The 24,809-nt window shown below is 50.8% G+C and overlaps 9 protein-coding genes across 9 annotated transcripts; 4 read left to right on the forward strand and 5 right to left on the reverse strand.

Moving 5' to 3' along the window:
• Window positions 1-63: 63 nt before the first annotated feature.
• HER10_EVM0011237 (uncharacterized protein) lies at window positions 64-2,198 on the reverse strand (the record flags this gene model as incomplete). The annotated part of the gene is made up of 9 exons (XM_035480674.1): window positions 64-178; window positions 241-486; window positions 548-678; window positions 738-1,321; window positions 1,377-1,443; window positions 1,495-1,556; window positions 1,627-1,770; window positions 1,822-1,967; window positions 2,017-2,198. The coding sequence occupies 9 exons, from the start codon at window positions 2,196-2,198 to the stop codon at window positions 64-66; spliced, it is 1,677 nt and encodes a 558-aa protein (XP_035327292.1).
• A 948-nt stretch (window positions 2,199-3,146) lies between these two features.
• On the reverse strand, window positions 3,147-4,301 carry HER10_EVM0005543 (peroxidase; the record flags this gene model as incomplete). The annotated part of the gene is made up of 2 exons (XM_035475156.1): window positions 3,147-3,254; window positions 3,309-4,301. 2 exons carry the CDS (start codon window positions 4,299-4,301, stop codon window positions 3,147-3,149), a joined length of 1,101 nt encoding a protein of 366 aa, XP_035326863.1.
• A 2,646-nt stretch (window positions 4,302-6,947) lies between these two features.
• On the forward strand, window positions 6,948-8,798 carry HER10_EVM0008942 (LPXTG-domain-containing protein; the record flags this gene model as incomplete). Its single annotated transcript, XM_035478447.1, has 6 exons — window positions 6,948-7,079; window positions 7,133-7,317; window positions 7,376-7,455; window positions 7,521-7,925; window positions 7,993-8,312; window positions 8,373-8,798. 6 exons carry the CDS (start codon window positions 6,948-6,950, stop codon window positions 8,796-8,798), a joined length of 1,548 nt encoding a protein of 515 aa, XP_035327108.1.
• Window positions 8,799-9,030: 232 nt separating this feature from the next.
• HER10_EVM0004054 (uncharacterized protein) lies at window positions 9,031-9,534 on the reverse strand (the record flags this gene model as incomplete). Its single annotated transcript, XM_035473711.1, has 1 exon — window positions 9,031-9,534. One exon carries the CDS (start codon window positions 9,532-9,534, stop codon window positions 9,031-9,033), a length of 504 nt encoding a protein of 167 aa, XP_035326747.1.
• Window positions 9,535-11,286: 1,752 nt separating this feature from the next.
• HER10_EVM0007546 (ATPase) lies at window positions 11,287-14,930 on the forward strand (the record flags this gene model as incomplete). Its single annotated transcript, XM_035477099.1, has 7 exons — window positions 11,287-12,710; window positions 12,766-12,933; window positions 12,987-13,170; window positions 13,229-14,014; window positions 14,070-14,148; window positions 14,205-14,515; window positions 14,583-14,930. Exons 1-7 carry the CDS (start codon window positions 11,710-11,712, stop codon window positions 14,928-14,930), a joined length of 2,877 nt encoding a protein of 958 aa, XP_035327001.1. The 5' UTR covers window positions 11,287-11,709.
• Window positions 14,931-15,478: 548 nt separating this feature from the next.
• HER10_EVM0008848 (uncharacterized protein) lies at window positions 15,479-16,615 on the reverse strand (the record flags this gene model as incomplete). The annotated part of the gene is made up of 3 exons (XM_035478356.1): window positions 16,205-16,615; window positions 15,745-16,137; window positions 15,479-15,688 (listed from the first exon to the last, which is right to left on the reverse strand). Exons 1-3 carry the CDS (start codon window positions 16,355-16,357, stop codon window positions 15,479-15,481), a joined length of 756 nt encoding a protein of 251 aa, XP_035327097.1. The 5' UTR covers window positions 16,358-16,615.
• A 3,471-nt stretch (window positions 16,616-20,086) lies between these two features.
• Window positions 20,087-21,192, forward strand: HER10_EVM0005684 (uncharacterized protein). The gene is made up of 2 exons (XM_035475290.1): window positions 20,087-20,706; window positions 20,765-21,192. The coding sequence occupies exons 1-2, from the start codon at window positions 20,211-20,213 to the stop codon at window positions 21,007-21,009; spliced, it is 741 nt and encodes a 246-aa protein (XP_035326869.1). The 5' UTR covers window positions 20,087-20,210; the 3' UTR covers window positions 21,010-21,192.
• A 62-nt stretch (window positions 21,193-21,254) lies between these two features.
• HER10_EVM0005333 (transposase) lies at window positions 21,255-22,884 on the forward strand (the record flags this gene model as incomplete). The annotated part of the gene is made up of 4 exons (XM_035474954.1): window positions 21,255-21,864; window positions 21,897-22,054; window positions 22,221-22,448; window positions 22,486-22,884. The coding sequence occupies 4 exons, from the start codon at window positions 21,255-21,257 to the stop codon at window positions 22,882-22,884; spliced, it is 1,395 nt and encodes a 464-aa protein (XP_035326851.1).
• Window positions 22,885-23,328: 444 nt separating this feature from the next.
• Window positions 23,329-24,098, reverse strand: HER10_EVM0000877 (acetyltransferase). Its single transcript, XM_035470644.1, has one exon. The coding sequence runs from the start codon at window positions 23,869-23,871 to the stop codon at window positions 23,356-23,358; it is 516 nt and encodes a 171-aa protein (XP_035326499.1). The 5' UTR covers window positions 23,872-24,098; the 3' UTR covers window positions 23,329-23,355.
• Between the last annotated feature and the right edge of the window lie 711 nt (window positions 24,099-24,809).

Here is a 24,809-nt window from a genome sequence, read left to right on the forward strand (position 1 = left end):
TTCTTCAGGAGAGCCTCTGTGCGTAGTGAATCTCGATAACTATTGCCAGCATCCACCGAGCATTTAGCAAGTCGTCTGGCTGTGGACAAACTCCTTGGGAGAGAATGATGGATACATGAAACCGGAAACGCTGATCAGATCCGTGATATTACCTTCAGGGCCATGCGAAGGAAAGAAGCTAGTATCTGGTCAGTTTCTGATGATCCCATTTGAGAAGATGCCGGGTTGAGTTGGACTTACTGCGCATTGCCTGGCACTTTGTCTCGAGTGAGAGAGTTGAGAAGCTCCTGAACGGCGGCGTGATCAAACGTTTCAATGAACGCCAAGTTTCCATGGTCCGCATCAAAAACCGCCGACGAGCTTGTCTCAACTGGGCAAGATGGAATAACAAGGGCGTAGCCATGGTCTTCGGCGTGAACAGTAGCTTCCATGTCAACGAAAGCAAGCTGCAACTTGCTGTCTTTGAGCACATAGGAACCGCCACGTCTTTGAAAAACATCGGTTTTAGTTGAGGTATTCTGCTAGGAGAGGAGAGTTGAAGACCTACGGATAAGAGATCACCTGCCCTCTAGGAACGGTAGTGTAGTATCCCGCGGCGTGCTCAGGCACAATGAGCTTTGCGCCTTGTGCGACATAGTCTACTACACCGAAGGCATGATCGTGATGATGGTGAGTAGGCTGTTGTACTTGGGTCAGCAATCCGGAGAGGAAGGCTTCCGGGACAGATTATTACAAACCCAGACATGTGTTATGTTCTTTCCAAGATTTGCCTGAACCCACTCAATGACGAGCTTGCTCTGATGCGGTGGAGCATCCAAGACAATGACAGACCCATCCTCAAGCTCAACCAAGCCCTGTCGCATTCCTAGATCACCGCCAGGGCTGATGGTCCAGAATCCAGGTAGGTCTTGGAGAGGCTGAGAAATCGAAGCCGCTATGGACTCCTTTGTTCCGGTATAGGCACCCGGCCAAAGAAAGTTTGCAGATGTTTCTCCAATCTCTGAGAAGCTGTATTGAACGTTCCGAGTTGGAACGCTAGATTCGGGGACAGTCCCGTTGCCCGGTACCGCAAAGAAGTCGCTCGGTAGACTGTCGTTGATGATGGTTTGATCAGCGCGATAGTCTCCAATGAGATGCTTGCCGTTGTAGATAGTCTTAAATCGTCGAGGTATTTGGACACCGTTGGCTTCAGCATAGTCGTGAACGAGGAGGTCATGTGTGGATTCGCCGAAAAAGGGGTGGTCTTCGTAGGATCTAATGATGTAAGGGAGATTCGTGGCAGGATCGAACAGGACTGTCAACTCGAGTGCATCGTCATGAACTGTGATACAAGTTACAATCATATTTGTCGCAAGTTCGCAGAATATCTCTCTTACCTCCTTCTAGCGTTATTCCTGCTCCTGTCTCCCCTTGCCGAGATGTGAATTTGTTGTTGGAAAGGATCTTAATGTGGCGATTAGGTAAGTGCTCAAAGTAATCGCGACGATGACATACTGTGGAAAGAAGTAGTGGATGCCATTTGTACGCTTCGCTAATCAGGTAGGACGCAAGTAGGCCTGAGAAAACGATCAACATTAGCCCTTAGCCAGAATCGAAATCAAATCTAATGGATAGGCTGCTACTGACCGTCGAGGTAGCCCTGGGGCTCGCCGGAGGGATTGTACAAGTTGTAGCTGCCTCTAGTGACAGCTGCGAATCCACTTTCACCACCCTCGGCAACGATGGAAAAGTCCATCGGCGCGAGGTTTGCTCTTCCGAAGGTCCATCCGGCTGGCAAGAATTAGGTTGGGCACCATGAATCGCCTTGAAGGTAATACTAACGCCCAAGTGCCGCGATCTTGTCAATGCGTTGCTTGACGTGTGTTTCGTCAAAGGCAAAAGAAATGTTTTGTCGGCCTGCTGTTACGGCAGCATTATCCACACCCGCGACAGAGATGCTCATCATCAAAGTTCTTCCCCTGAGAATACTACGATCTTTTAGTGGCCGAACAGAACTTAGACTACGACTTAGCTCACGTTTCGCCGACGTATGTCAGGCTTTGGAGGGAAGAAATTGCTTCACGCCCGCCGAGAGCTTCTATTCCCAGAGCCAGAAGTACTGCGGGATCCTGAGTCGTGCCATTTTGTCGAGAATGGAGGTGTCCCAAGGTGTATTGCGCAGCCGCCAAGAGAGCCAAGCTTATATGTCGAACGAACATCTTTGCGATGGGATGAAGAACAGACCAGCAGGAAGCTTGAACAAGATGCGAAGCTTGCTTAGTAGTTATAGATCGGTCAACTGTAGTATCATAACTGCATCTCAAACAGACTCTGTTGATCTGTGCAAAGTATTTCGGTTGCTCTTAACCCCCCTCAAATTTGGGCTGACAGAAATGTTGATTTCAAAGCATCGCCATCGTGATTTGTTGCGTCGCATCTAAATAACGTCGATGGAATGTCTTGGACGGAATTTGATCAAAAAGAGCGGTTTCGACCTGGTCACTTCCGTGAGTGCGACATTTGCTTCCGCCCAAAGTATACCCTGAATGAAGCCTATCACGTATGATAGCTCAGCCAGGGACGGGCTACTCCGGGCCAAGTCTTAATCACAGCACCAGCAGGGCGGATAACTCAAGTCGCCTGACTGAAGCATCCCGCAATCCTTGTCAGTATTCCAATGGATGATGACTAGTAGAGTCACCTCCAGATCTTAGATCTTGGCAATATGGGGAATTAGACTTAAGTTAAGGGGTAGTCAAGATCACGGGCTGTCTGCACCCGAAACTAAGTCCGAGGAGCTTAGGGCCGAAAAGTATCTCGGCCGGAGTTACCCAGATCACCGTGCGCTGCCGACCCGGAGATAAGCCTACTTACTGACTCCAGAATAGTGACCTGAACATGATGTAAAATAACTCGAAGGAATCATCGAGACCCACTGGGCGTGCCCTTTGAAGAGGGATACAAGTTTCTTCACGATTGCACACGAATGAAGAGTCTACCTGATATCTTTCATGGATTACGTATTTCTAGGTATCGTTTATGCATAAGTCACAGATTGTGATGTCGCTTAAGTCGTGTTTCACGAGAATCATTTCCACAATCTATATCACGCCTCCCCAAAGGTCTACGAAAGATGTAATGTAGCCAACTCAAAGACCTATTCAAATCTATTTCTTGACACCCGTACCGGCGGGGAGCGCCTTGCTGCAATCAGTCAAGTCGTTGATGTTGAAGACACCAAGGAGACTCAAACGGAGATACTGCTTGGCATATGCCTGCAATTTGGTTAGCTGTACTCCTGGAACTGATGGGATCGAGGGTAAACTTACTCCACCCCAAAGCGGTGCGTTATTAGCAAAGGCCTGGAAGGCCGGGGCTGAACGGGGATCCTTGGACAGAACCGTGTCACTGGGGAAGGTCACAACCTCGGCAGGAGCTCCAGCCAAAGTTTGTCCGTAGAAATCAACATCCCAGACATTGGGCGTGGTGTCCTGCGGGGCGTTGACCTTGGATGTGTCGAAGAAGCGTTGACGGCTGGCAGTGTGCGCACCGACAAGGGCAGCAAGACCAGGGGCGGTGATGGTCTTGTTGCCAAACAGCTCGATCAACTTGTTGGCAGGGTCCTTCGGGTCCGGAAGTAAACCATCGGGAGCAGCGACAGAAGAGTCCTTGCGGCCGACGAAGGTCTTGATTCTCGGTCCGCCCGGGCATGCCACCGTCGCAGTGTTGGCGGCGAACTGGATCAAGTCTGCCATACCGGCACCATGGTCCTTGTACTTGGCGAACCACGTCTTCATCTGCGATACAATCTCCTCCAAGCCCTTGTTGAGTGGGCGCCCAATCTCCTCGGGAGCGAGAACGATGGACCCATCGGCACCACCGAGGTCGCCGGTGTTCAAGCTCCACCCAGCAGCGTCATGGAATCCGAGACGGATAGCGGCGCGGGAAGGGTCGGTGCAACCGTTGTCGTCACGGAACGTGGGCATCAGGTCCGCAGCGACATGTTGCCACACGCAGCACTTGTCCGCGTTGCAGTCAGAGCTGCCGAGCTCAGGGAGGTTGCCGCTGGCGGCATCGGACGTGGTTGGCGATCCGGAGCCCGTGAGGATGCCTTTGACATCCTTGCCGACGTCGGACAAGGATCCGTCGGGGATCTTGAGGAGATCGCCGAGATTTTGGTTGTCTGCGGCACCCTCTCGACTAGCGAGATGCGCCATCATATCTCCGTGGCTCGTTCCGGCGCCGCCCCGTCCCATGCCGGGGTAGGCAGTAGCAACGGCCACGAGTGCCGTGAGAGCAATGAGTGCTTTCGACCCGGCCATCTTGCTGAAGAGGTATGATGACTGAAGGGAGAGAAAGAGAGAGTGTTGTGAACGAGAGTATTGCCTGTGTTAGAGCGAGTGACTGAATGCTGAATGCTGGAGCGATAATTGATGGCAATGATGGGATCTCAAGTGTCTAATTATACCTGAACTCGCAGTAAGATATCAGTGGCAAAGATACACTCTGTATGCACAGAAGCAACTCATACTCACTCATGGCCGTCAGCTCGGCCCTGAAGCGGGAGGCAGGAGCCATTAGCCTGCTTCAGACATCGAAAGCACGGTTGGGATGTTTCGGTCCGCAAGCACGTCAATCTGGAGGGCATCACAGGCTGTGCATTGGTCCAGAAGAACAAACCCAACAGAAAACGTTGACGGCTTGGCCAATGTGTCAGGTAGCTCTTTGGTGAATGTCTCTGGCTGCCCGTCCGAAATGTCATCTTGCGTGGCGTTGTAAGCGTCCCGTCTTCAATTGTCAGTCTGATGCCAGCCTCCAAGTCAGGGCGTCTGAGGGCCCGAGAGCGTAAGCAGAAAACGCCTCAAACTTTGTCCCTCATGGGATTACTATCCAGCCGTTCTTTCCGACTTTTTTGCTTTTTGCATGAGCTGAAAATGGCGATTCCAGTCGTAAAGGCAACTTCATAATGTTCGGACGCCGTAATTTGACGTTAGCCTCAAGTCGGCGATCATCCCAACCTCAGCCAACCTCAACGAATGCTTTCTGCAACGAAATTTCTCGGAATAAGATGCCGTCAAAAATTGTCAGAGAGGATGAGAGTTTTATGCCGCCACGCCACTCTTCCTGAATCCTTTCAAGAAGATCGCAAGACTAACCCTAGGGCAAGACACTTTTCTATGGATTAAGTGTTTTCCCAAGACGCTTGGCTTAAACGGCAATCGCCGTTTCAGACCTTAATTGAGGATATTTGCCTCGCAAGCTACCTATGCCAAGAAACACTACAGGGTGAAAGCTGCGGGAGCTAGCTATCGAATGTGCTCAATTGGTGTGTCGAATCTGGCGGCTCACGCTGGGCCAAGATCTGGCTAAACGGTTACCTCCCACATCCCGCCAATGAGAACAGACTCAAAATAATCAAAATGTGTCGGCTGTACGGCAGACTATTCCCTCAGCGGCTCACGGTCATCAATCGGCGTCGCTAACGTGGGTGCCGGCCGTGCTCCAGTTTCTCGGACATCCGAGCTTACATGTCTGTGCCGGCGGCATCCAACCCAACCACACCCAACTCTCATTCGGGCGGCCGCACATGATTCCTCTTCCCAAAAAGAAAGGAAGAGAAAAGAAGAGGTGGAAACTAATGCACGTGTCGGCCTTTGCCACAATCCCGGGCTTTTCCATATTGGCCTAGGTGGCCGGCCTCCCGAGATCGATGTTGTACCCGTCTAGCCCCGCGCATGCCGGTGGCGTTCTTTGACAGGAACGCGATGAAATTGGAGTATTCCTCAGACGACCGATGACGCGTCTTCGCACTGCAGGCCATTTCTGAGGTTCTTTGGCTTAGTAGCATCTATTACTCGGAGTTCACCCCCGCTGGGAAAACATTTGAACCTCTATGTTTGTTGTCTTAAGCATGGACAGCCGATTGGCACTAGATCAGGTACTGAAACATCTTAAGTCTTTCTCTTCAAGCTCCTGGACCGGCATCGGAAAGAAGTAATTCCCGACACCAGCTTTGTTTTCTCAGATCCTCCCCGGGAGGATGTGGCGGAACTGTTCGCCGACACATACTCGTGGTCAACACTTTGATCCGTCAAGACACCTCATATGTTATGAAGTCAGATGTTCAAAGCATATGCCCATGTGTGTACGGAAGGCCGGAAGACTATACCTTCGGATATACCGGCAGCAATGCAATCTTCCTTCAACGTCGCAAGTATAGCCACACGATATTTAGACAGAACTTCTTGGCCAAGAATTCGCTCTCGCCGCTCAATTCACTTGCAACCTTACTTGTGCCCCTTATCCATTTACACCTCCGTCCCTCTAACTCTCGGAGGCAAGATAATTCATACAATTACATCAGGTACATATCGCATAATGACGTTGCTGCAGCATCTTCATGGTATATTATTGCGACATTGCCTTTTTGCTGTCGTCATGCGGCAATGAGTTGTGGGCATGCGGTTTATCGTTACAAGTTCTCGACATATTCCCTTGAGGGATGAAGTTAGTCAGGCTTCTATATTTACAAATTAATGGTGTTTGGAGGCTCCTTGAACTGAAGTGTCGGAATAAAAGAGGGCGCTGAAGTTCGATTGGGTCGCCACGGGCACTAAAGCAGTCAGCTTACGTGCAGACGATCTGCACACAGCTATGTAACACCATGTTACTCCAGGCTGTGCCGCTGTATGATTCAATGCTACCTCAAATTCACGGCAAAAGCGGTGGGCGGCAAGCCCAAGTCACAATGGGCGCTACATCCTGTTTTCAATTGGAGAAATGGTCGCTTCTTGCATGCTTTTTGCGACATCAACTTTCAAAGAGGACTAGGGTATTCTTGAAAGATAACGAGACAGGCGGTAAGAGGGCCGGGAAGGATACACAAGAAAAGCTTATAATACCGCGTATAGTTGATGTTACTTGTCCCTCGGACGTCAATCTGTTCAAATCTACGACTCGAATCAACAATGGCGTCTGTTGTAGATACCGACAGAATTGGAGCAGACGCGATCGGACGCAGATTAGATGGTGCCGATGAAAAGACATTGATCACACTTTCTGAGGAATATGGCGAACAACAGAAGTCATCTGGTCTCGAGGTCCTCTAACCCAAATTCTAAGCATCTGTGTTCGAAGTCTAACAGTCTCGTAGCGATACATCAACCATTCCTCTGTTGTGAACTTTGGCGTAATCATACTCGCATCATGGGAATCATTCGCCGTAACTTTCCAATTCGCACTAGCGAATGGTGGCCCTGCTTCAATGTTCTACGGCTCAATTTTGGCTGGCTTCGGAGCTTGTGCCGTCGGATTCTCACTCGCTGAGCTTGCGTCGATGTAGGCCCATTCGCCTCGATAAAGTCTCAGGATCCTAGCCGCTAACAAAGCCGAATAGAGATCCGACTGTCGGCGCCCAGTACCGTTGGTCTGCAAATCTTGCTCCTAGCGCTAATAGGTTCTGGGGTTTACTCCAAGGTACTTTACCTAGCTGTATAGATCCCTTAGAGTATCAAAGTCTCCAGACTGACTAGCTATCTAAGGATGGATTACTACTGCTGCGTGGTGCTTCGCCTGTGGAGGACCACCGTCAATCTTGGCAAACATCATCACCTCCCTGGCCATCTTCAACTACGATAACTATTCACCAGAGCGATGGCATACTAGCCTCATCATGATTGGTACCCTCGTTTTACCTTTCTTATTCAATCTCTGGTTTCGAAAGTTCCTCAACGCGTTCGAGATAATGGGTGGTGTCTTGCACATCGCTTTGTTTGTGGCCTTCATTGTCATTCTTGCTGCTCTTGGACAACGCAGCAGTTCCGACTACGTTTTTAGAACGCTTACATCTGACGTCTCGGGGTGGAATAACCCCGGAGCATCATGGGGCCTGGGGCTGTTGACGATCACATTCTCCGTAACGGGATTTGACAGCGTTATACACATGAGTATGTTGCTTACTTCAAAACTACACCAACCAAATCTTTGACTGGCAAATGTTAACCATTCGGATAGGCGACGAGGTCAAGAAGGCTAGAACACGCGTTCCACGAAGTGTCATCCTTGCCTGCGTCGTCAACTCAGTGATGCTGTTTGCGTTTGTCGCGATCTTGCTCTTCTACATTGGACCTCTAGACGACCTTTCCACAGCTCCATTACCGCTCATCTACGTAACTTACAACGCGACTGGATCGAAAGCCGCCTCAAACACTCTAGTCTCACTGGTAGCAGTCATTATCTTCTTCGCCTCCTTCAATATGTTGGCTTCAGTATCCCGTCTAGTATGGATGTTTGCGAGCGACAAGGGTTTGCCATTCTCCCGATTTTTCTCGCACGTAAGTCAGTCTGACTACCAGCTCCGCTGCCAAAGCTCTCAACGTGACACTCTATCACAGATCAGTCCAACTTTCAAGTTACCAATGAATGCTTTGCTCCTTATTGCGGGCATAGTCACCTGCCTATCCTTGATCTACATCGCCTCGGCGACAGCTTTCAACGCCCTGATTTCTCTCCAGGCTTTAGCTCTCCACTTTTCGTACTTTTTCCCGATCCTTTTCCTCTTACTACGGAAGATTCGCGGCCCGCCACCACCGTACGGACCCTTCAAGCTAGGAGCTGTAGGCGTTCCGGTCAACATTTTTGCGCTAAGCTACTTGATCTACGTTGTTTTATGGATGCCATTCCCGCAAATTTTGCCAGTCACAAAGGACAACATGAACTACGCAGGTCCGATCTTTGGAGCAGTCTTGATAGGCGCGCTTGTAGATTGGTTTGTGAGCGGAAGGAAAAGGTTCCAAATGCCCTTGAGGAAATATGAGTAGTTGATCACATAGATCGATCCTCATCTGGGTATTGTTTTTGCTGATGCTCACTGAGTGAGTCAGCTTCAATTCTGAATATCGACTCTGATTTCCAACACCAAACTTTTTTGAGTAACCACGTGCAACTTAGCAGACCAGACTGAGTGCTCATCTTTTTAAATACACCCTGGGATTCAGACAGAATATCTATTACTGAGTGCGTGTATTTGTTCCATACGACGTCCCAATTTGCTCACACACGCAACGTGCTCAGAGCCCCAATGCCGAAAGCAAGCCAGGCACCGAGATCAACTGTAACCATGCGCAACCAGTTGGCCTTCAACCACTTATCCAAGATTCCATTGACGTCGTCATCGTCTTTTGCCTCGGCCAAAGCCTTCACGTGCGGCGCAACAGCCGGAACGTAAAGCAAGTGTCCAGCCGACATGGCCGCGCCAGCAGCGTACCACCAATAAGTGCCTTGCGACCTCAAACCAGCTGGCTGGGTGTAGAGATTCGCGATACCTGTGCTCGTCGATACGGCGACGAAGCCCAGGACGAAGAAGACGCCGCGTGAAAAGAAGGTGTTAAAGTACGGCTTCAACATAGGCGCACTCTTCTTTCGAAGCTCGGAGGTATCATTGAATAGGCTGAGGAAGAAGTGCTGATCCCAAGCGAACAGCAGGGTGCAAGTTGATGAAACTAGAGGCGCGACTCGAAGTGCGACTAAGGGGTCGAAGAACTGGCCTGATGCCATGGTGTCGGTCTCGTACAATTGACTGGAGGATTATTTCGTGAATTTCTGCCGGAGATATCTGCTGTAGTAACAGACAAGACGCAATGATGGCGCGCTACTTTGACCTCAATTGAGCGGTTTTGCTGCTAACACTAGGAATGCTAATGTTGCCACGGTTGTTTTTGGGTGATCAACAGAAGTTTCGCTTACTTCTCAGCTTCTTAAAGACTCCTAGGAACGGGACTTTCGGCGACTTTCCCCGCCGAAGGATTTCGTGGCGCCATCTTCAACTCTGTGAAAGGCGGGGAATCGCCCCATCAACATGAGAATTGTAAGCACCGAGCCTTTAATCGGATACCTATGTCACTCTCGCGTCCGACCTAGCTGTCTCTCTACAAATTTTGTTTGAATCCGTTGACACTTCACGACCGGAACAATTGAGTTCACCTTCCTCCGCGGTCGGCATGACCCGGTATCTCCGAGCATACCCCACTGCTCGGCAACGGCCGGAAAGTGGGGCCGCTGCCGGTTCAAGCAGTACGAAACGATGCCCCGAGACGTCAAGCATCGAGCCCAGAAGGCCTGCCTTCTTCTTACTTATGGCCAATAGAGAAGTCATCTGCTTCCTCGCGTCACAGGTTCCGTCTGCCAGCCTTAACCACACAAGGACGATGAACCCCTATTTGCGGGCATGGGCGCCTCACTCTTCCAACGTCGGGGCTAAGCAACTTGGCACTGCTGTCTGCCATTCGTTTGTATGTCGCCCCGCGCCGTCCAAACATGCATGTACATGCAGGGCACCCAGAACAACAGTCTTAGTCGAGTGGTCACACAAATTGCGGAGATCCAGTAGCCCGGATCGTTTTCTCATCGGGTGATGTGGAAAAAGCACCGAAGCCAAGGGAGACCGAAATTAGGCAGATAAGGCGTTCGTCCGCTTTGGACAGCAAACGGTTTGCGTCTACACCCTTATTTTTAAGCGAATGAAGGCCCCTTGTCTCATTTTCTTGGAATTATGAGGCTGATTTACGCCGTACAAACGGTTCGCTTCGGCCACAAGGCTGGTAGGGTTGCTGACTTTGGTCGCATCCGCTGCCCGAGACAATTTTAGGCAGGATGAAGGGCGGAGATCTATGTTTCTAGGCATAACCTGCTGGTGAGGCAGACTTTGTACGTATCATCCAAATGACACGAATCAGCTTGATGCATAAGAGTAACGTGATGCATCTGACGAATTACTTTTGATTTCCGACTCATACCTAGCACAGGAAATACGTAAGAAGGGTGAACGTGTGTGGACACCACTATTCCTTGACTGTTTGAAGGGATTCTTTGTCGGCCGCAGAATGCTGCCGTAGTCTGGCTTCTTGCCAGCCTCAGGAATTTGTATCGCACCCTAAACGTATAGCGCGGCAGGATGATTCGAATGTAAACGGGTGGACAGCAATTGCCACAAGCCTTCAAACAAGTCGGAGTTATGATGATGCTGCCTAGAATTAGTCTCTAGGGCCTTCCAGCTATGTGACCAAGGAAGACAGCCATCGAGCTGACAGCAGGTCTAGACCAACGAGGCGAGTGTCAAATGTTTGCCTTGTCTGTCAGAGAAATGTAGATAGGGGTTGGCGTACCCAACAGGATAGCGCACTTAAATGACCTGCATGGTGCAGTGCTTTCCACCAACGGATGGGTAGACTAAGGTAGCAGAAGGCTGTCATACAGTTACTCATTTTTCCCAGGGATCCAGTAATAACATAAAGAGACGAGTCACCCGATTGCGGCTCCAAAGCTAGCAAAAAGCCTTAATTGAGATGCTTCTAGGTGCCGTCGAGCGCTTCGATATTCCATTCTCATTTTCTCTGGGCTAAGGTTCCTGGAAAGAAAGGAACCCGATTTCGCACCGTCTCAAGAAGATAATCTTTATTTCTCTCAAACATACGTGTCAAAGGTGACAACCATTCCAAGGCGAAGCAACGAGCAGCAAATTCAACTCCCCCACGACCTGCTCCAGCAGGCAGCATTTCCACGAAGAATCCTGCGAAAGTCCCGGGCTAAAAGTACCGTCGCCAATTTTGATTGCTTATAAAGTCTTTCTCCGTTCTAGAGGATTTTCTCACTCCTTCCACCACCTCATCTGCTGTCAAGTTCTGCCAAGCCATACATCAACACGTCATCAACCCCTCACCAGGCTTCATCGGTATGGCATCTGCGGATCAAGGCCTGACCGACCGGCAATCAGACATCACGCTAGCTGACTCTGCCATCGCCAACATGGATACAAGCAAAGACTCTGCCACGGTCGTCGTCGCTCCAGCCTCATCTTCACCAGGGAAGGCATCCAAGAGCGCGAAAGCGGCCAAGAAGGATAAGAAACAGGCTGCCAAGTCTAAGTCAAAGAAGCAGCTGAAGAAGGCAAAGAAGCACAAGAAAACAGCCGACCTAGACACTGATGACTCATCCGATAATTTGACTGACGACAGCGACTCCGAGACTGAAGGGATTTCTTCCGACTCGGAGGACAGTTCTTCTGAATCGTCCGAAAGTGACAGTGAGAGGAAGCACAGCAAGTCTAAGAAGAAGTTAAGCGGCAAAGGCAAGAATGGCCGATCCTCGAAGAAGCAAAAGCACAAGTCGCTTCGGAAGCGCACTCCATCCTCCTCTTCCTCCTCTTCTGACTCCGATGCTTCCGAAACTGTGGGAGACTCGGATGATGATGCACCTGGAAAAGGCGGTGGTGTTACCAGGGTCGCCATGACCCCTCATCAATTGGCACTCTTCAGACAGATGCAGGCTGGCCCCTCGCTCTATCCAAAGAGCAACAGTCCCGGTGATTCTGGCCTCATTCAAGGCTCTTCCATGATTGGCAACAAATTTGCAAAGCGCGGGAAGTTTCCCCCACCGCCTACGCCTCCAAAGAAAAGATCCTCCAGGCTAGACTTCAAGCGAGTTGATCAGGTCTGGGACACCACGATTCACAACTACAGACTCCAGGAGACATCAGCGGCCACTTCGAACTCGCAGTACGACGGGTATGTGCTGCAAGTCAGACGTACCTTTGACTGGGAAGGCAAGTACCAGACCACCTACCTCGACGTCAAAAGCAAGGTCTTGCGCGAGTGCCTTCAAGAGGTGATTGGCAACATCAAAGGAATCAGCCTGGTCGATGAGACTCCCAAGCTGAATCCCAACATGGTATTCTTGTGAGTTCAAACGGCCCAGTGTAGTTTTTTCTTTGGAGCTGACTGAACTCTATAGGTATTTAGAAGACCTGCGAAAATATCGCAAGGCGCTGAGCAAGATTTCGACCACGGACTTGAATAAGAAAGAGCGCAAGAAGTTCAAGAAGGACATCGAGAACAAGCGCCAGCATCTCAAAGTTTTGCTCAAGTATCTTGACAAGGACTATGCCGAAGTCAAGAAGAGGTACAAGTTCAGACCTCGATCATATTGAGAAGCCATTGCTTACCACTTATTAGCCTCTATCCCATGCTGGAGAATGGTCTTATCACCTTCGATCTTCTCTGGGCTCTTTTCAAGCCCAACACGCTCATCTACACTACCACCTACGGCTCCTCCGATGAGCCTCGAGTCTTCAAGGTGGAGCAGGCGGAGAAGATGTGCAGCATGACAAAGGGAGAGTTCTACCTTCTAGACGGCAAGGTAAGCACTTCTCTAAATATCTTCCATTTATCAATGTACAGCACTAACCTTCTCTCAGTACTTGGAGTATGATGGAAAGCAATTTGGGTATGGGACCCTCTGTGAGGAGATCCCGGAGTTCCGAGGCGCTCGAAAGATCAGTAGCCTCAACGCCTTCCCTCTTGACTACCACAAGGAAGAGGAAGGCATCAAGGCTGCCCTTATCGAGCGTGGCAAGAAATTTGTCAACCTCGGCGGTGTGCACTACCGAAGCCACCACGGCTTGGCGTACTACAAGAAGAAGAAGAGCATCATCAAGGTCAACATCAACGGACGCATCATGGTCGATCCCTCTGTCCACCGCAGGATCAACCCCAACTACCAAGTCTCTGCCGTCAGGCCCAAGGACCACGACATTCTCTCTGATTCGGAGGATTCTGATGGCGACGAAAACCTTTGCGAGAATGATGATTCAACCTCGGAGAACGCATGTGGTAGTGACGACGATGCGGGCTGCGGCAAGATGGTCACAAAGGTTGTTCGCGATGCCAAGGGTAAGATTCGCATGCTCCGAATTCCCAAGTCCATGATCGAGGACTCTGGTGTACCGGAGAAACCGCTGGAGCGCGTCAACGAAGCCAAGACCGGCGAGGAGTCCAACGAGGAGGAGGATAGTGACAAGACGAAGATAGCCCTGGAGTTCTCAGACGAGGACTACCTTATTGCATCTTCTGTTGTGCTAGGATTCTCCTTCTCCGAGAAGCTCTGGCTTGAGTTTACCGTCTCTGGAGTCAATGACATTCAGTGGAATGATGGCGCGTATGAGTCTCTGGTCCTTGAGCCGAAGCAGAAAGACATTGTCAAGGTAATTCATTCCATACAGGGAGGCGGTGAGAAGGAGATGGCTAACACATTGGCAGGCTCTCGTAGAGTCACACAAGTACCATGCTGCTGAGAGCATTGACGATGTCATCCAAGGCAAGGGCAAAGGTCTTGTCGGTGAGTCCTCCTTTTTCCCTACATTAAGTAATATTTCCTTATTGACGATTTGCCAGCTGTACTCCACGGACCGCCTGGAACTGGCAAGACGCTCACAGCCGAAGGCATCAGCGAGCTCCTCAAGTGTCCCTTGTACATGGTTTCTGCCGGGGAGCTAGGCACCGACTCTCGATACTTGGAGACGGAGTTGCAGAAGATCCTCGACATCTGCCACGCCTGGGGCGCCATCCTCCTTCTCGACGAGGCCGATGTGTTTCTCGAGAAGAGAAATCTGCACGAAATTTCACGCAACGCATTGGTTAGTATCTTTTTGCGCCAGCTCGAGTATTTCCAGGGCATCTTGTTTTTGACGACCAACCGAGTCGAGGTAAGTCACGCCATGGCACTCTCACCCACCACATCCCCGTATCTACTCGTTGCTCACACTCTTACAGACCTTTGATGATGCATTCCAGTCACGTATTCACATTGCCTTGCGATACGATAGTCTCACACAGAAGGCTAAAAAGGCCATCTTCAAGATCTTCGTAGAGCGGGTCCGTGTTCTCGAGAAGGTTGACCTCAAGCCCTTCACCGAGGATGACTATGAAAGTCTTGCAAAGCATGACCTCAACGGTCGCCAGATCAAGAACACTGTCCGGACTGCCCAGGCCCTGGCCGTCAACAAGGGTGAGCCGCTTGGTATGGAGCACATCTCGCAGGTCTTGGACGTCCAGAACAGCTTCGACCTCCACTTGAAAGGTGGGGAGTCGTACAAAGATGCCATGAGAAGCTACTACTAAAATGTTTGACACTGTAGGCGTAGACCGTGGAAAGTTATGCCGGGTTGTAGAGAAGTGAGGTAGTTTGCAGACATTGTCCATGTTTCTTCTTTCAGTCTAACGTAAAAATGACACTACCCTGCATCGCTGCTCGGCTATCAAAACCTACCGTTATGTCTCGTGATCAACCTTCTTGAAGCATTGAATGACTTAGGTGCATTAATCTCCATCTATGGGAGCGTGGATGGCCGTGTTCCACGTTAGTACACTATAGGAGTATTCTGATATTGGCAACGATGAGTAGCTGCAGCAAACGACGAAGTTGAACATTCACGACGGCTCTTCAAAACATTTGAGATTTAGGAAGATGAAATATGAATATAAATTTCAAAAGGTTGAGGATGATCCTCAAAGAAGAATGATGGGGTCACTAGACTAGAGCTACTGGCTAACTATTTGCAGCTTACACCCTTTCAGCAATCTTAAACGCTGCCCACCAGGGGCCTTGAACAACAAGATTCGTGTTCCGATCCCCGAATCTGTATACGAGTATCGATGATGATCACATCTTATGCCTGGAACTCGACCTCGCGCTTGGCGGCCGGAGCAGCGGCCGGGGTAGAGTTGGTGGCGGCACCGCCAGGGGCAATCTGGATGGGCACAACACCTCCGAAGGGGCCGGCGCCGTTGTTGTTGGCAATCTTGACCAAGCAGACGTTGCTCTGGCCACCCATGGTACCAGTGCAGGTGGTGCCAGCGGGCACGGAGAAGGCCATGGGCTGAGGGAAGCTGTGTTAGTGAATGGTATCCCAACGTGGAGTACAGTGCTACTTACGAAGTCCATGTTAACGTTGGAAGCACGCTTCTCAATGACGCTCATGGCACGCTCCCAGAGGGAACGCTTGCCGCCAGGAACCTGGCCATTGGGCCTGATGTTACCGTTCTTGCCGGGAACTTGCTGAGTGACCGAGAGCTCAGTGCCCTGGGAGAACGCGCCGGTACCGGTGGGGTCGAGAACGGCGCGGAGAGGACCGGCACCGTCGGTGGTGACGACGTGGAAGGTACCAGAGATGCTGCCGCCAGTGGAGGAGACCTGAGGCAGGGTGTCGCCGGACAGAGCCATGGCCTGGGAGATATCGGCAGCCTGGACCTTGCCACCACCAGTGGTCTTGCCCATGCCGTCGGTCATGATGTTCTTGCTCTTGAAGACAGTGGTGTCGAGCTCAGTCTGATTTGGGATAAGTCAGTCCTCTGGGCTCCTGGGTCTTTTGGCTGTGATGGGTTCGTGAACTTACCTTGCGGTTGGGGCCGGGGCCGGGAACAACGCCACCCTGAATAGCGAGAGCAGTGCCGTTGCCACCGAGATCACCAGTGACCTGTGCAACCTTGCCGTGTGCGGCAACAGAAGTAGCTGCTGCGAGAGCGAAGATGATCGTCTTGGAAACCATTTTGAGAGAGTTGTGGAGATTTGAAGTATGAGCAACTTGATTAGAGCGATGATTCGGATCCGAGCCGGATTAGATTGGAATGAAGGTTCTGAATAGAAGTGAAAGAGTTGGAAATAAGTTTAAATCCGCACGAATCAATCGGCGATGAGATGAGAATGGAATACAAACGAAGAAGTGAAGCTGCTGAATGGAGAAGCGGAAACCACAACCTAGAGGCGGACGATCATTAGACTTTATACTTGCCTCTCCAGACCTCGACGTCCATGATGGAGAAAGTCTGCGAAACAGCAGTACAGGCAGGCCCCAAAGGCGTACGGTGAATGTCCGCGGCTATTCTTCGTATGGGTTCGGGTTGGTGATGGCCATGGCTTGGGACTGCGTTCGCTAGCCAGACGTCGTCCCAAACGCGACCCTATCCCAAAGCAGTAAAGATCCAGGAACGAGACGAGCAGCCCCATCGACGTCTGAGGCAGGTGAAACGTCGCGACACCTTCACCTCCCTTCGCGACGTCCAACGTGTGGTGGGGCGGGGGGCGACAATATTCGGTGTAAGGCTTCAATAGCGACCAGGTGTCGGCCAATGTCCGCAGATTCGGTCAACATTGGACGACATCGATAATAACGCCCGACGTAAGGAGCAACTCATTGGATGACTTTGACACTGACAGGGCATAACACTTCGCTCCTATACGGCTTGACCTGACAACTGCAGGTCTGAGTGTTGAGGAGCGAAGCCTCTCTCCCACCCTCACTCGCCTTTGGGTGTGTCACTCGGACTCAGAAACATGGGAATAGCGACACCGCGAAAGGCACATCTTCGGTCGATTGCATCGGGAGGTTTTCCAGCACCACGACTCGCTTGACGTAATTCAGTTGCGAGCACGCGAAGAACTCGAACCAACTTGTGCGCATTTCACAGAGTTTTTCCCGACATGTAAACGTATGCGTCTCTGAACTCAGTCAGCCAAACAGATCTACCTCAAGGATGCTCCATCTTGATCTGCCCCCGCTGCCCACGGCGGCTGCACCACGCGCCCAACCGAACCGAGAGCATCACTGACAAAGGCACAGTCACCGTCGGCTGGCATAACCGACTCGGGTCGCAGCCGCCTAACATGTCGGCCGCGGCCACCGCGCAGCCATCTCCCCTGAAAAGAAGGGGAAAAGAAGACTGAAAAGCTTTGTGAAACCCGTCTTGGGCCCGTCTGGACGTGGGTCACCGCTGCAGCGACCACGCCGTGATAGGCCCGAACGCTTGATGTTTCACTTGCCAAGGATAGGATCTCCCTGCGCGCCTGGTTCGCGTCCGCCACTTGCGGCTGATGTGGCTGTCAGTGGTGAGCGTAACGCTGACACATGCATTCGAGATGGGATGAAGCTGAAGGCGATGATGAAAACGAAGGTGCAACGCATTACACGAGGGGAGGATTGGACGGCGCTCGCGTCTGGTGTCATCTGTCACCTGCCATCTGTCATGCCCAGAACTCTGTGCAGGCTTCTCCTTGAGATGGCATGCTCTCAGACATTTCGCGGAGTGAGACTCGGCGGTAGGCTTCGTAAGTGGTCGGGCTCCTCCGAGGCTCAAATGGTACTGGCGTACTGGCGATCGAGTGTCGGGGCGGTGACACGCATCATCCAAAAAAGGGAAAATCATCGTTGAAGAAGTTGAGCGGACTACCTCAGATTGAAGAAGCAAAAAAACGTAGAAGCCAAGTCTTGGTGTTTAGAGTGTTCCCAACCAGCTTGCCACTCCCGTGTCTTGCCAAGGCACGGGAAGCTCATTGTTTCCATCAACTTGAGAATGCAAGAAAGGCTTGTGTGGTTTTGTCTCCCGCATTCGCACGCGACCTCACATTCTTCGGTTCCCATGCGGCTGATCCCCGAATTCATCCGCCGATCTCCCAAAGGAAGAAGATCAAAACACCAGTATCTTTTTCTTTCGTCTTTCCAATCGGTAAGACTTACCTGCTTGAATGATCTAGCCCCATCCTTGCCGCGGATGGATCGGCAACTTGATACACGTGGAGACAATTCTGGTGTAAAACACGACCTCGCGCCTCGCGCTCCCTTGCGGAGAGGTATGTCGGCAATTCCGCCCATATCATCATCGTATTGGCCGGGGGGATGAGCCAAAATCCTTCTTGCAATGCTATAATAGCTACGAAAAGGGGGCTAAAGCCATTGGTCATATCCGATGGAGGAGATTCTAGAGGATGAAAAGAGACCCCCAGCCTCTCATCCCCCGCAACTGAAGCCAGGGGTCGCATCATCGTCCAGCGAATGCAAGACAACAGCCAGCCAGCGGGATGAGAAATTCAGACGACTTTGGCGCACGCATGAGACCAAACAATGTGGGCTGTCTGAATTTCCCCTGGTGATGTCGCTTTGTCCGTGCAGGGCATCTCTCATCTGCCTCCTGAGTCCTGGACTCCTGGGCTGTCTTCATCACAACGCCATTTTCGATGACAGTCTCTGCCGGCACTTTCACTTAGCGCCGCATGCTCCCGACTTCCTCCTCGCCCAGTCTCCTGCAATCTCTGCTTGCGACGTTAGATCTATCTGATCACACCGAGAGGAAGAGATAATCTTTTGGAATGGCTGGCTGATCTTAGTACCCGAGAAAAGGGAAATTGTCCCGGTAAATTGGGTTCGAAAGGCCGGGAGCAAGCCGCGGCAAAAGCTGAATGCCCTAAAAAGGGGTCAAAGAGTCAGCAACTCAGGTTGGTGATCCAACGCAGTGCGCACCTTGGAACGGCCTGCCGCCCTGCATCGCGACCATCACAGGACTATTGTTTTAAGTTCACCGCCTCTGACCTACGAAACCTTCTGGACTATGATCTCGTGAAGAGGGTAACATCCAATTCGGGATTTGGCTGTGGTCTCAAATGATGATCATCGGCAACCCTTGCCAAGCAACCCGCGAATCCGCTGATCTCTGGGGGGGCCCGAGCCTCCGAAAGCCACGAAAAGCTCACTAAAACATTGTTTCCGGCCCAGAAGCTCAGCGACAATCTCGAAATTGGGTTTGGTTTGCTTTGGTTCACAAAGCGGCGCTGAGACAATTGCCCGCTAACAAAGTCGACCGACTTTGACTTTTGATTTGACAACCAAACTATCGACTTCAGGTGCGGATAAGCAAGGGCAAACTTTTCCTTCTAGTTTTTACTTTGAGCTTGCAGGACAACGGTCGAACGGCACCTAGCAAGCATGCCAAGCTTAATTTCATCGTGTCTCTCCCTACATGTGGCTAACGAACGTTTTGACGTCGTCGCGGAGCATCCGTGGAGTAACGATCGTCAACGTCAAGGGTTCTTCATGGGGACGTCTCCCACTAAAATCCCCGAAGCAGAATAGCTGCCCTGCCAGGTCAGCTCTGATCGTCAACTTTTCACATTTGACTAGCCGGGGGCACGGGAGGCTGTCTGCCGCCATGACGAACTCTCGTCAAGGGTTTGGAAGGATGATTAGGAAATAGAGGTAGCCAAGGAGAGGCTGATGGAACAAACTAGGAAACGACCCATGATCTTGCACCTAAAGGGATAATTTCGAGCTGCATTGGGAAACCTTGTGGAGGTTTGCGATCGGCATCCTCGGGGAATTGTTGAGGGTCATGATTCTCTCCATGAGGATGTCATGATAGGTGTTGTTCGTGCGTCGACCTCACGTCCTCCAGGTACTTAAGCCTTTGACAACTCCGCCAGAATAGAGACCTTTCTTCATCCAGCTTCAGCATTCTCACTCAGTCACTCTTTTCAGACTATCCGGCTCTTTCAGCTCTGTCTCTTCGTCATTCTTTAATCCAACTTACACCACACTCTTTAACTAATTCGAACCAAACCCCCCAACCGCAAAAATGAAGTTCCTCAACCTCGGCCTTGTCGCCATCTCCTCCCTCTTCGCCACTTCCCTCGCGGCGCCTGCCATTCCGGGCCTCCCTACGGATGTCACCGACGTCGCCAAGGTCCCTGACGTCGCCAAGGTCCCCGTCGTCCACATCCCCGTTGCTCCCGAGACCGACGTCCTCGATAAGCGCACTGAGGTCGTTTACACCAAGATCCAGTACACCATCGTCGAGGTCAAGAAGCACTGCTCCACCATCAACTCCACCGTTGACGGTGTCACGAAGGGCCAGATCGGCCAGAAGAAGGCCGACATCATCAAGCTCGTCAAGAGCGAGGTCACCATCATCATCAGCCTGATCCACTCCCTGGTCGGCGACATTGTCGAGTGCCTTGGCGAGACTGTCGAGATTGTCGGCGAGGAGAAGGAGAAGATCATCTCCTGCGTCCTTGAGCTCATCTTTGACATCATCTACTGCCTGAAGCATGTCATCAAGGTTCTCGGCTGCAGTAAGTTTACAAAACAATTTACGACCATTCAGAGTGACTCCCGCTAACCATTCAATAGGCATCTTCGAGCTCCTCGGCCCCATCGTCTTCGTCCTCCTTACCGTCGTCTTCCACCTCCTCTGCTCCCTCAACGGCCTCATCGAGGGTCTCTTGCAGCTCGTCTGCTCCGTCCTTGGCAGTGTCATTGGCCTCCTCCTTGAGGTCCTTGCCGGCCTTCTGCCCATCGTCCTTGGCCTCGTCGGAGGTATCCTCAAGGCCATCAACCTTGGCGGCCTTCTCTGCAGCGTCGGCAGCATCTTCTAAGTTTCTCTGCTTACTGGCAACGAGATTTAACCACAAACGCTCTTCGATTGGTTTAGTACATGGTAGCCGGCGAATATGGATATAAGTCAAACCCCCCACTTCCCGGCACCCCCCTGTTTCTGGCACCCACAAAAACGCGAAAATCCACCACAACGCAATGCCCACCCCCAACCTCCTTTTATCACAACATTTTCAATTCGAGTCCAAATGGGCTCATTTTTTGCACATACCTTCTTCTATATCTAATGCCTCAATATACCGAAGATCAGCTTCGTCAGGCTCTCGAGGACATCTCAAACGGCAAGAGTCAAAAGAGAGCCTCATTGGAGTATGGGATACCACGATCAACCCTCCAACTACGTCTCCAAGGTGGTCAGACTAGGAAAGTGGCTTTTGCTGACTGGCAGAGGCTGTCTCCTGACCAGGAGAGTAAGCTGGCACAATGGGTTCGCATTCAGGCTTCGCTGGGCCTCGCACCAACGCACCAACAGGTGAAGGAATTCGCAGAGCGAGTTCTGGCTGCTGCTGGGGATACCAAACCATTAGGAAAAGGCTGGATCTATGCCTTCGTGAGAAGGAACCCTATCATTAAGGTTCAGAGAAGTCGTTCCATCGATTCTAGACGCGTTAATGGGGCATCTACTGAGGTCATTAGGAACTGGTTTAAGTTCCTTGCTATCCCTGAGATCAAGGACATCAAACCAGCCAACAGATATAATATGGATGAGACTGGCATCCTCGAGGGTCAGGGAGCTAATGGGTTAGTGCTGGGCATGGCTGAGACGACGTCTGTTCGCAAGAAACAACCTGGGTCGAGGGCATGGGTCTCTATCATTGAGTGTATCTCAGCCTTGGGTAGGGCACTTCGTCCTCTTATCATTTTCAAGGGAAGACGGTCCAACAACAGTGGTTTCCATTACATCTGGTTCCATACGATGGGTGGGAGTTTACAGCAACAGATAATGGCTGGACTACAGACTTAACTGCCATTGAATGGTTAGAGAAGGTGTTTATCCCACAGACTATGCCCGAGGCTGAGGGCGAGGCTCGACTGTTGATTGTGGATGGGCATGGGTCATACGACGACAGACTTCATGTGGAATTGCTATATTAACAATATCCATTTACTGTTCTTACCACACTCCTCTCATGTCCTCCAGCCACTTGACCAGTCTGTCTTCAGCCCTGTTAAGTCAGCCTATCGGAAGGAGCTCGGTTACTTGTCTCAATGGAACGACTCTACCATTATAGGTAAAAGGAACTTCCTGGACTGTTACCAGAAGGCTCGACTTGCTGGTCTATCAGTCTCGAACATCAGAAGTGGTTGGAAGTGGACTGGTCTACACCCTGTAGCGATGGTTAAGCCCCTGATGAACCCTATGGTATTACCTGAGCCTTCTGCTAAGCACCACACCCAAACCAACCAGTCGGGGCAAAAAGCGATGCCATAATGGTCAACAAACTACCCCTGTTGAGCCATGGGATTCTGCTTCCTCTGCAGTGGTCTGGTCGACACCCAGGAAGCTGGCAGAGCTCAGCGGTCAACTGCACTTATACACCCAACTCGACAATGATACCAGCACTCAACGGCTGCTGTTCAGGAAGGTGAAAAAAGGCTTCACAGAGCAGGCCTGGCAACTGGCAGCTGCCCAGCAGCAGCTGGCTCACCTGAGGGCTCAAGTTACCAACGCTGCAGTTAGGAAGAGGAAGACTGTTCAGATCGATCCCAACACGAAGTTTGCGAACATCAGGGATATCCATCGGGCTCAAATCGAAGCGGGTGAAAAGGAGGTTATTACGGCTGAATCCAGCGACTCTGAATGCCCTAGTGAGGCTGGCAGTTGTATTGTAGTGGGTGTGGTTGAGGATCAATAGTTAATAGTAATGAGGAGGTTGGGTTGTGATCCCATCGTTTTTGTGGGTGCCAGAAACAGGGGGGTGCCAGGAAGTGGGGGGTTTGACTTACTTGTAGGCGGCTTCGGTACCGGCGCGAGATCGGAGAAGGAAGCTTTCGGCGAGGCGGCCAAGGCACGCAGGGGGCTCTCGGCTTCCGATATCACGAAGTTGGGAGACGATTTCGCGGACAAGGATCAAAAGGTACAGAGGATTGTCAACGCCTGTTTGAAGGTTTAGTGTCACATGTAGTAATTTCATTCTGAGAAGCATCATGGTAGACTATGATCCGCAACTATGTAAGGTAGTCAATGTCTATAATTTGTCTCCCCTCGGTAATCATTTTCACTGCAAACCTAAAGATTACTACTAATTATTTGACCATACAACGATGACTCGCAGTTCGTGACGTTGGCATCAAACAACCTCGCATAGTTTTGATTAGAGCTGAAATCACCCTTCTAGGTTACGGCTCATATGTGTTGTCTGCCATACAGCATCATCTCGATCAATATCCAAAACGACGAATCCCTGCCGTTCCCAGAATTTGATCGCTCCTGGCAGGAATGGATGGGTATGAAGATACAACTGTTTCAGGCCCGCTTCTCTCGCTGCCTTCTCCAAAGCCGAAACTAATCGGGATGCCAATCCGCCGCGCCGCCAAGCTGGGACCACGAAAAGTCTCACGACTTCAACCACGCCGTCGGGCAGTGGAGTGAGCTGCGGAAATCGGTAATCGTAGTGTTGATATCCAACTGTCGCAATGATTTGGTTCTCTGATCGCGCGACGATAAAGGCGCCATCTGGGTGATCGAAAAATGTCTTCTGGAACGTTGCGAGATCTTGCTCAGCCTTCATGGCACGCCAGTGCTCGTCCAGATGCGGGTACATGTCCACGCGTGCTTTCTGGGTGAGTTCCAGGATTTCTGGGATGTCATCTATCGTCGCTGGCGAAATTTGGATATCCATGATGTTCTTCTGGGTGGGCTGATCTTGTCAGCTTATCGGGGCTGGTCGAATGAACGGATGCTAGAGTGGTGATCGGCGGGTTTGTCCGAAGCAATTCGTGGTCGGCGAAGTGACAATGAGGTGTTTACGTGTAGGAGAACTTGAGACAAGACATGAATACAGATCAAAGAGATCTACAAGTAGACAGGCCTTCTCTTGATATTTAAACACAGTGCTTAGTAGGTGATTAAGTTTGAGAGATTGATTAGATATAGCGAGATCGGCGTCTTCATTATCTCGGCGTGCCCCACAGAGTGTTCGCTTGACCTCAAACCACAGGATAAAAGCTGACTAATAATTGCCTCACAAGTTTGCCAAGGCGCAACCAATGTTGTTGAACTAGGTTTCCCTTGCCAGATGCTGGAGTTCTCGCAACGAGTAATTTCGCGATATTACCCATAGGACTCTTTCACAGAAGAACAGACCATATCGCTCATACGAGTGTGAACCTGGATGACTATACTGCCCACTAACTCAAAATCTATAGTCCAGTTTTGTGGCCTATTTGTGATTCACCGTTTCAGATTGTAACAACTTGGAGACAATAGAGCAGCCAATGACGCCTTCCCAAGTTCCCATAGTGCCATGATATCGCAGACTACAGGGAACAATTTTTAAAGAGCGGACCTTCTCATAATCCAAATAATCATTAAATACAAGCAATCAGTCTGGGCATATCTTCACTGCTCAGCTTCTATCCATCGTGCTCGGGGCACACCCGAGCGAACCTAGCATCAGATTCGGAAGGTTTGAGCGGAAGTTTAAACCATCCCCGAAATCAATTTTGGCTTCAAACCCGAGTTCAATCCAAATTGAGGATTGCCCTCGGTTTACGTGTTAGCTGTTGTTTCGAATGTTAGTCAGATGCGATATAATTATTTTGGCTGGTCGCGAGATGA

This window comes from Colletotrichum scovillei (genome assembly GCF_011075155.1).
Source record: "Colletotrichum scovillei strain TJNH1 chromosome Unknown Contig00011, whole genome shotgun sequence".
Lineage (NCBI taxonomy): Eukaryota > Fungi > Ascomycota > Sordariomycetes > Glomerellales > Glomerellaceae > Colletotrichum > Colletotrichum scovillei.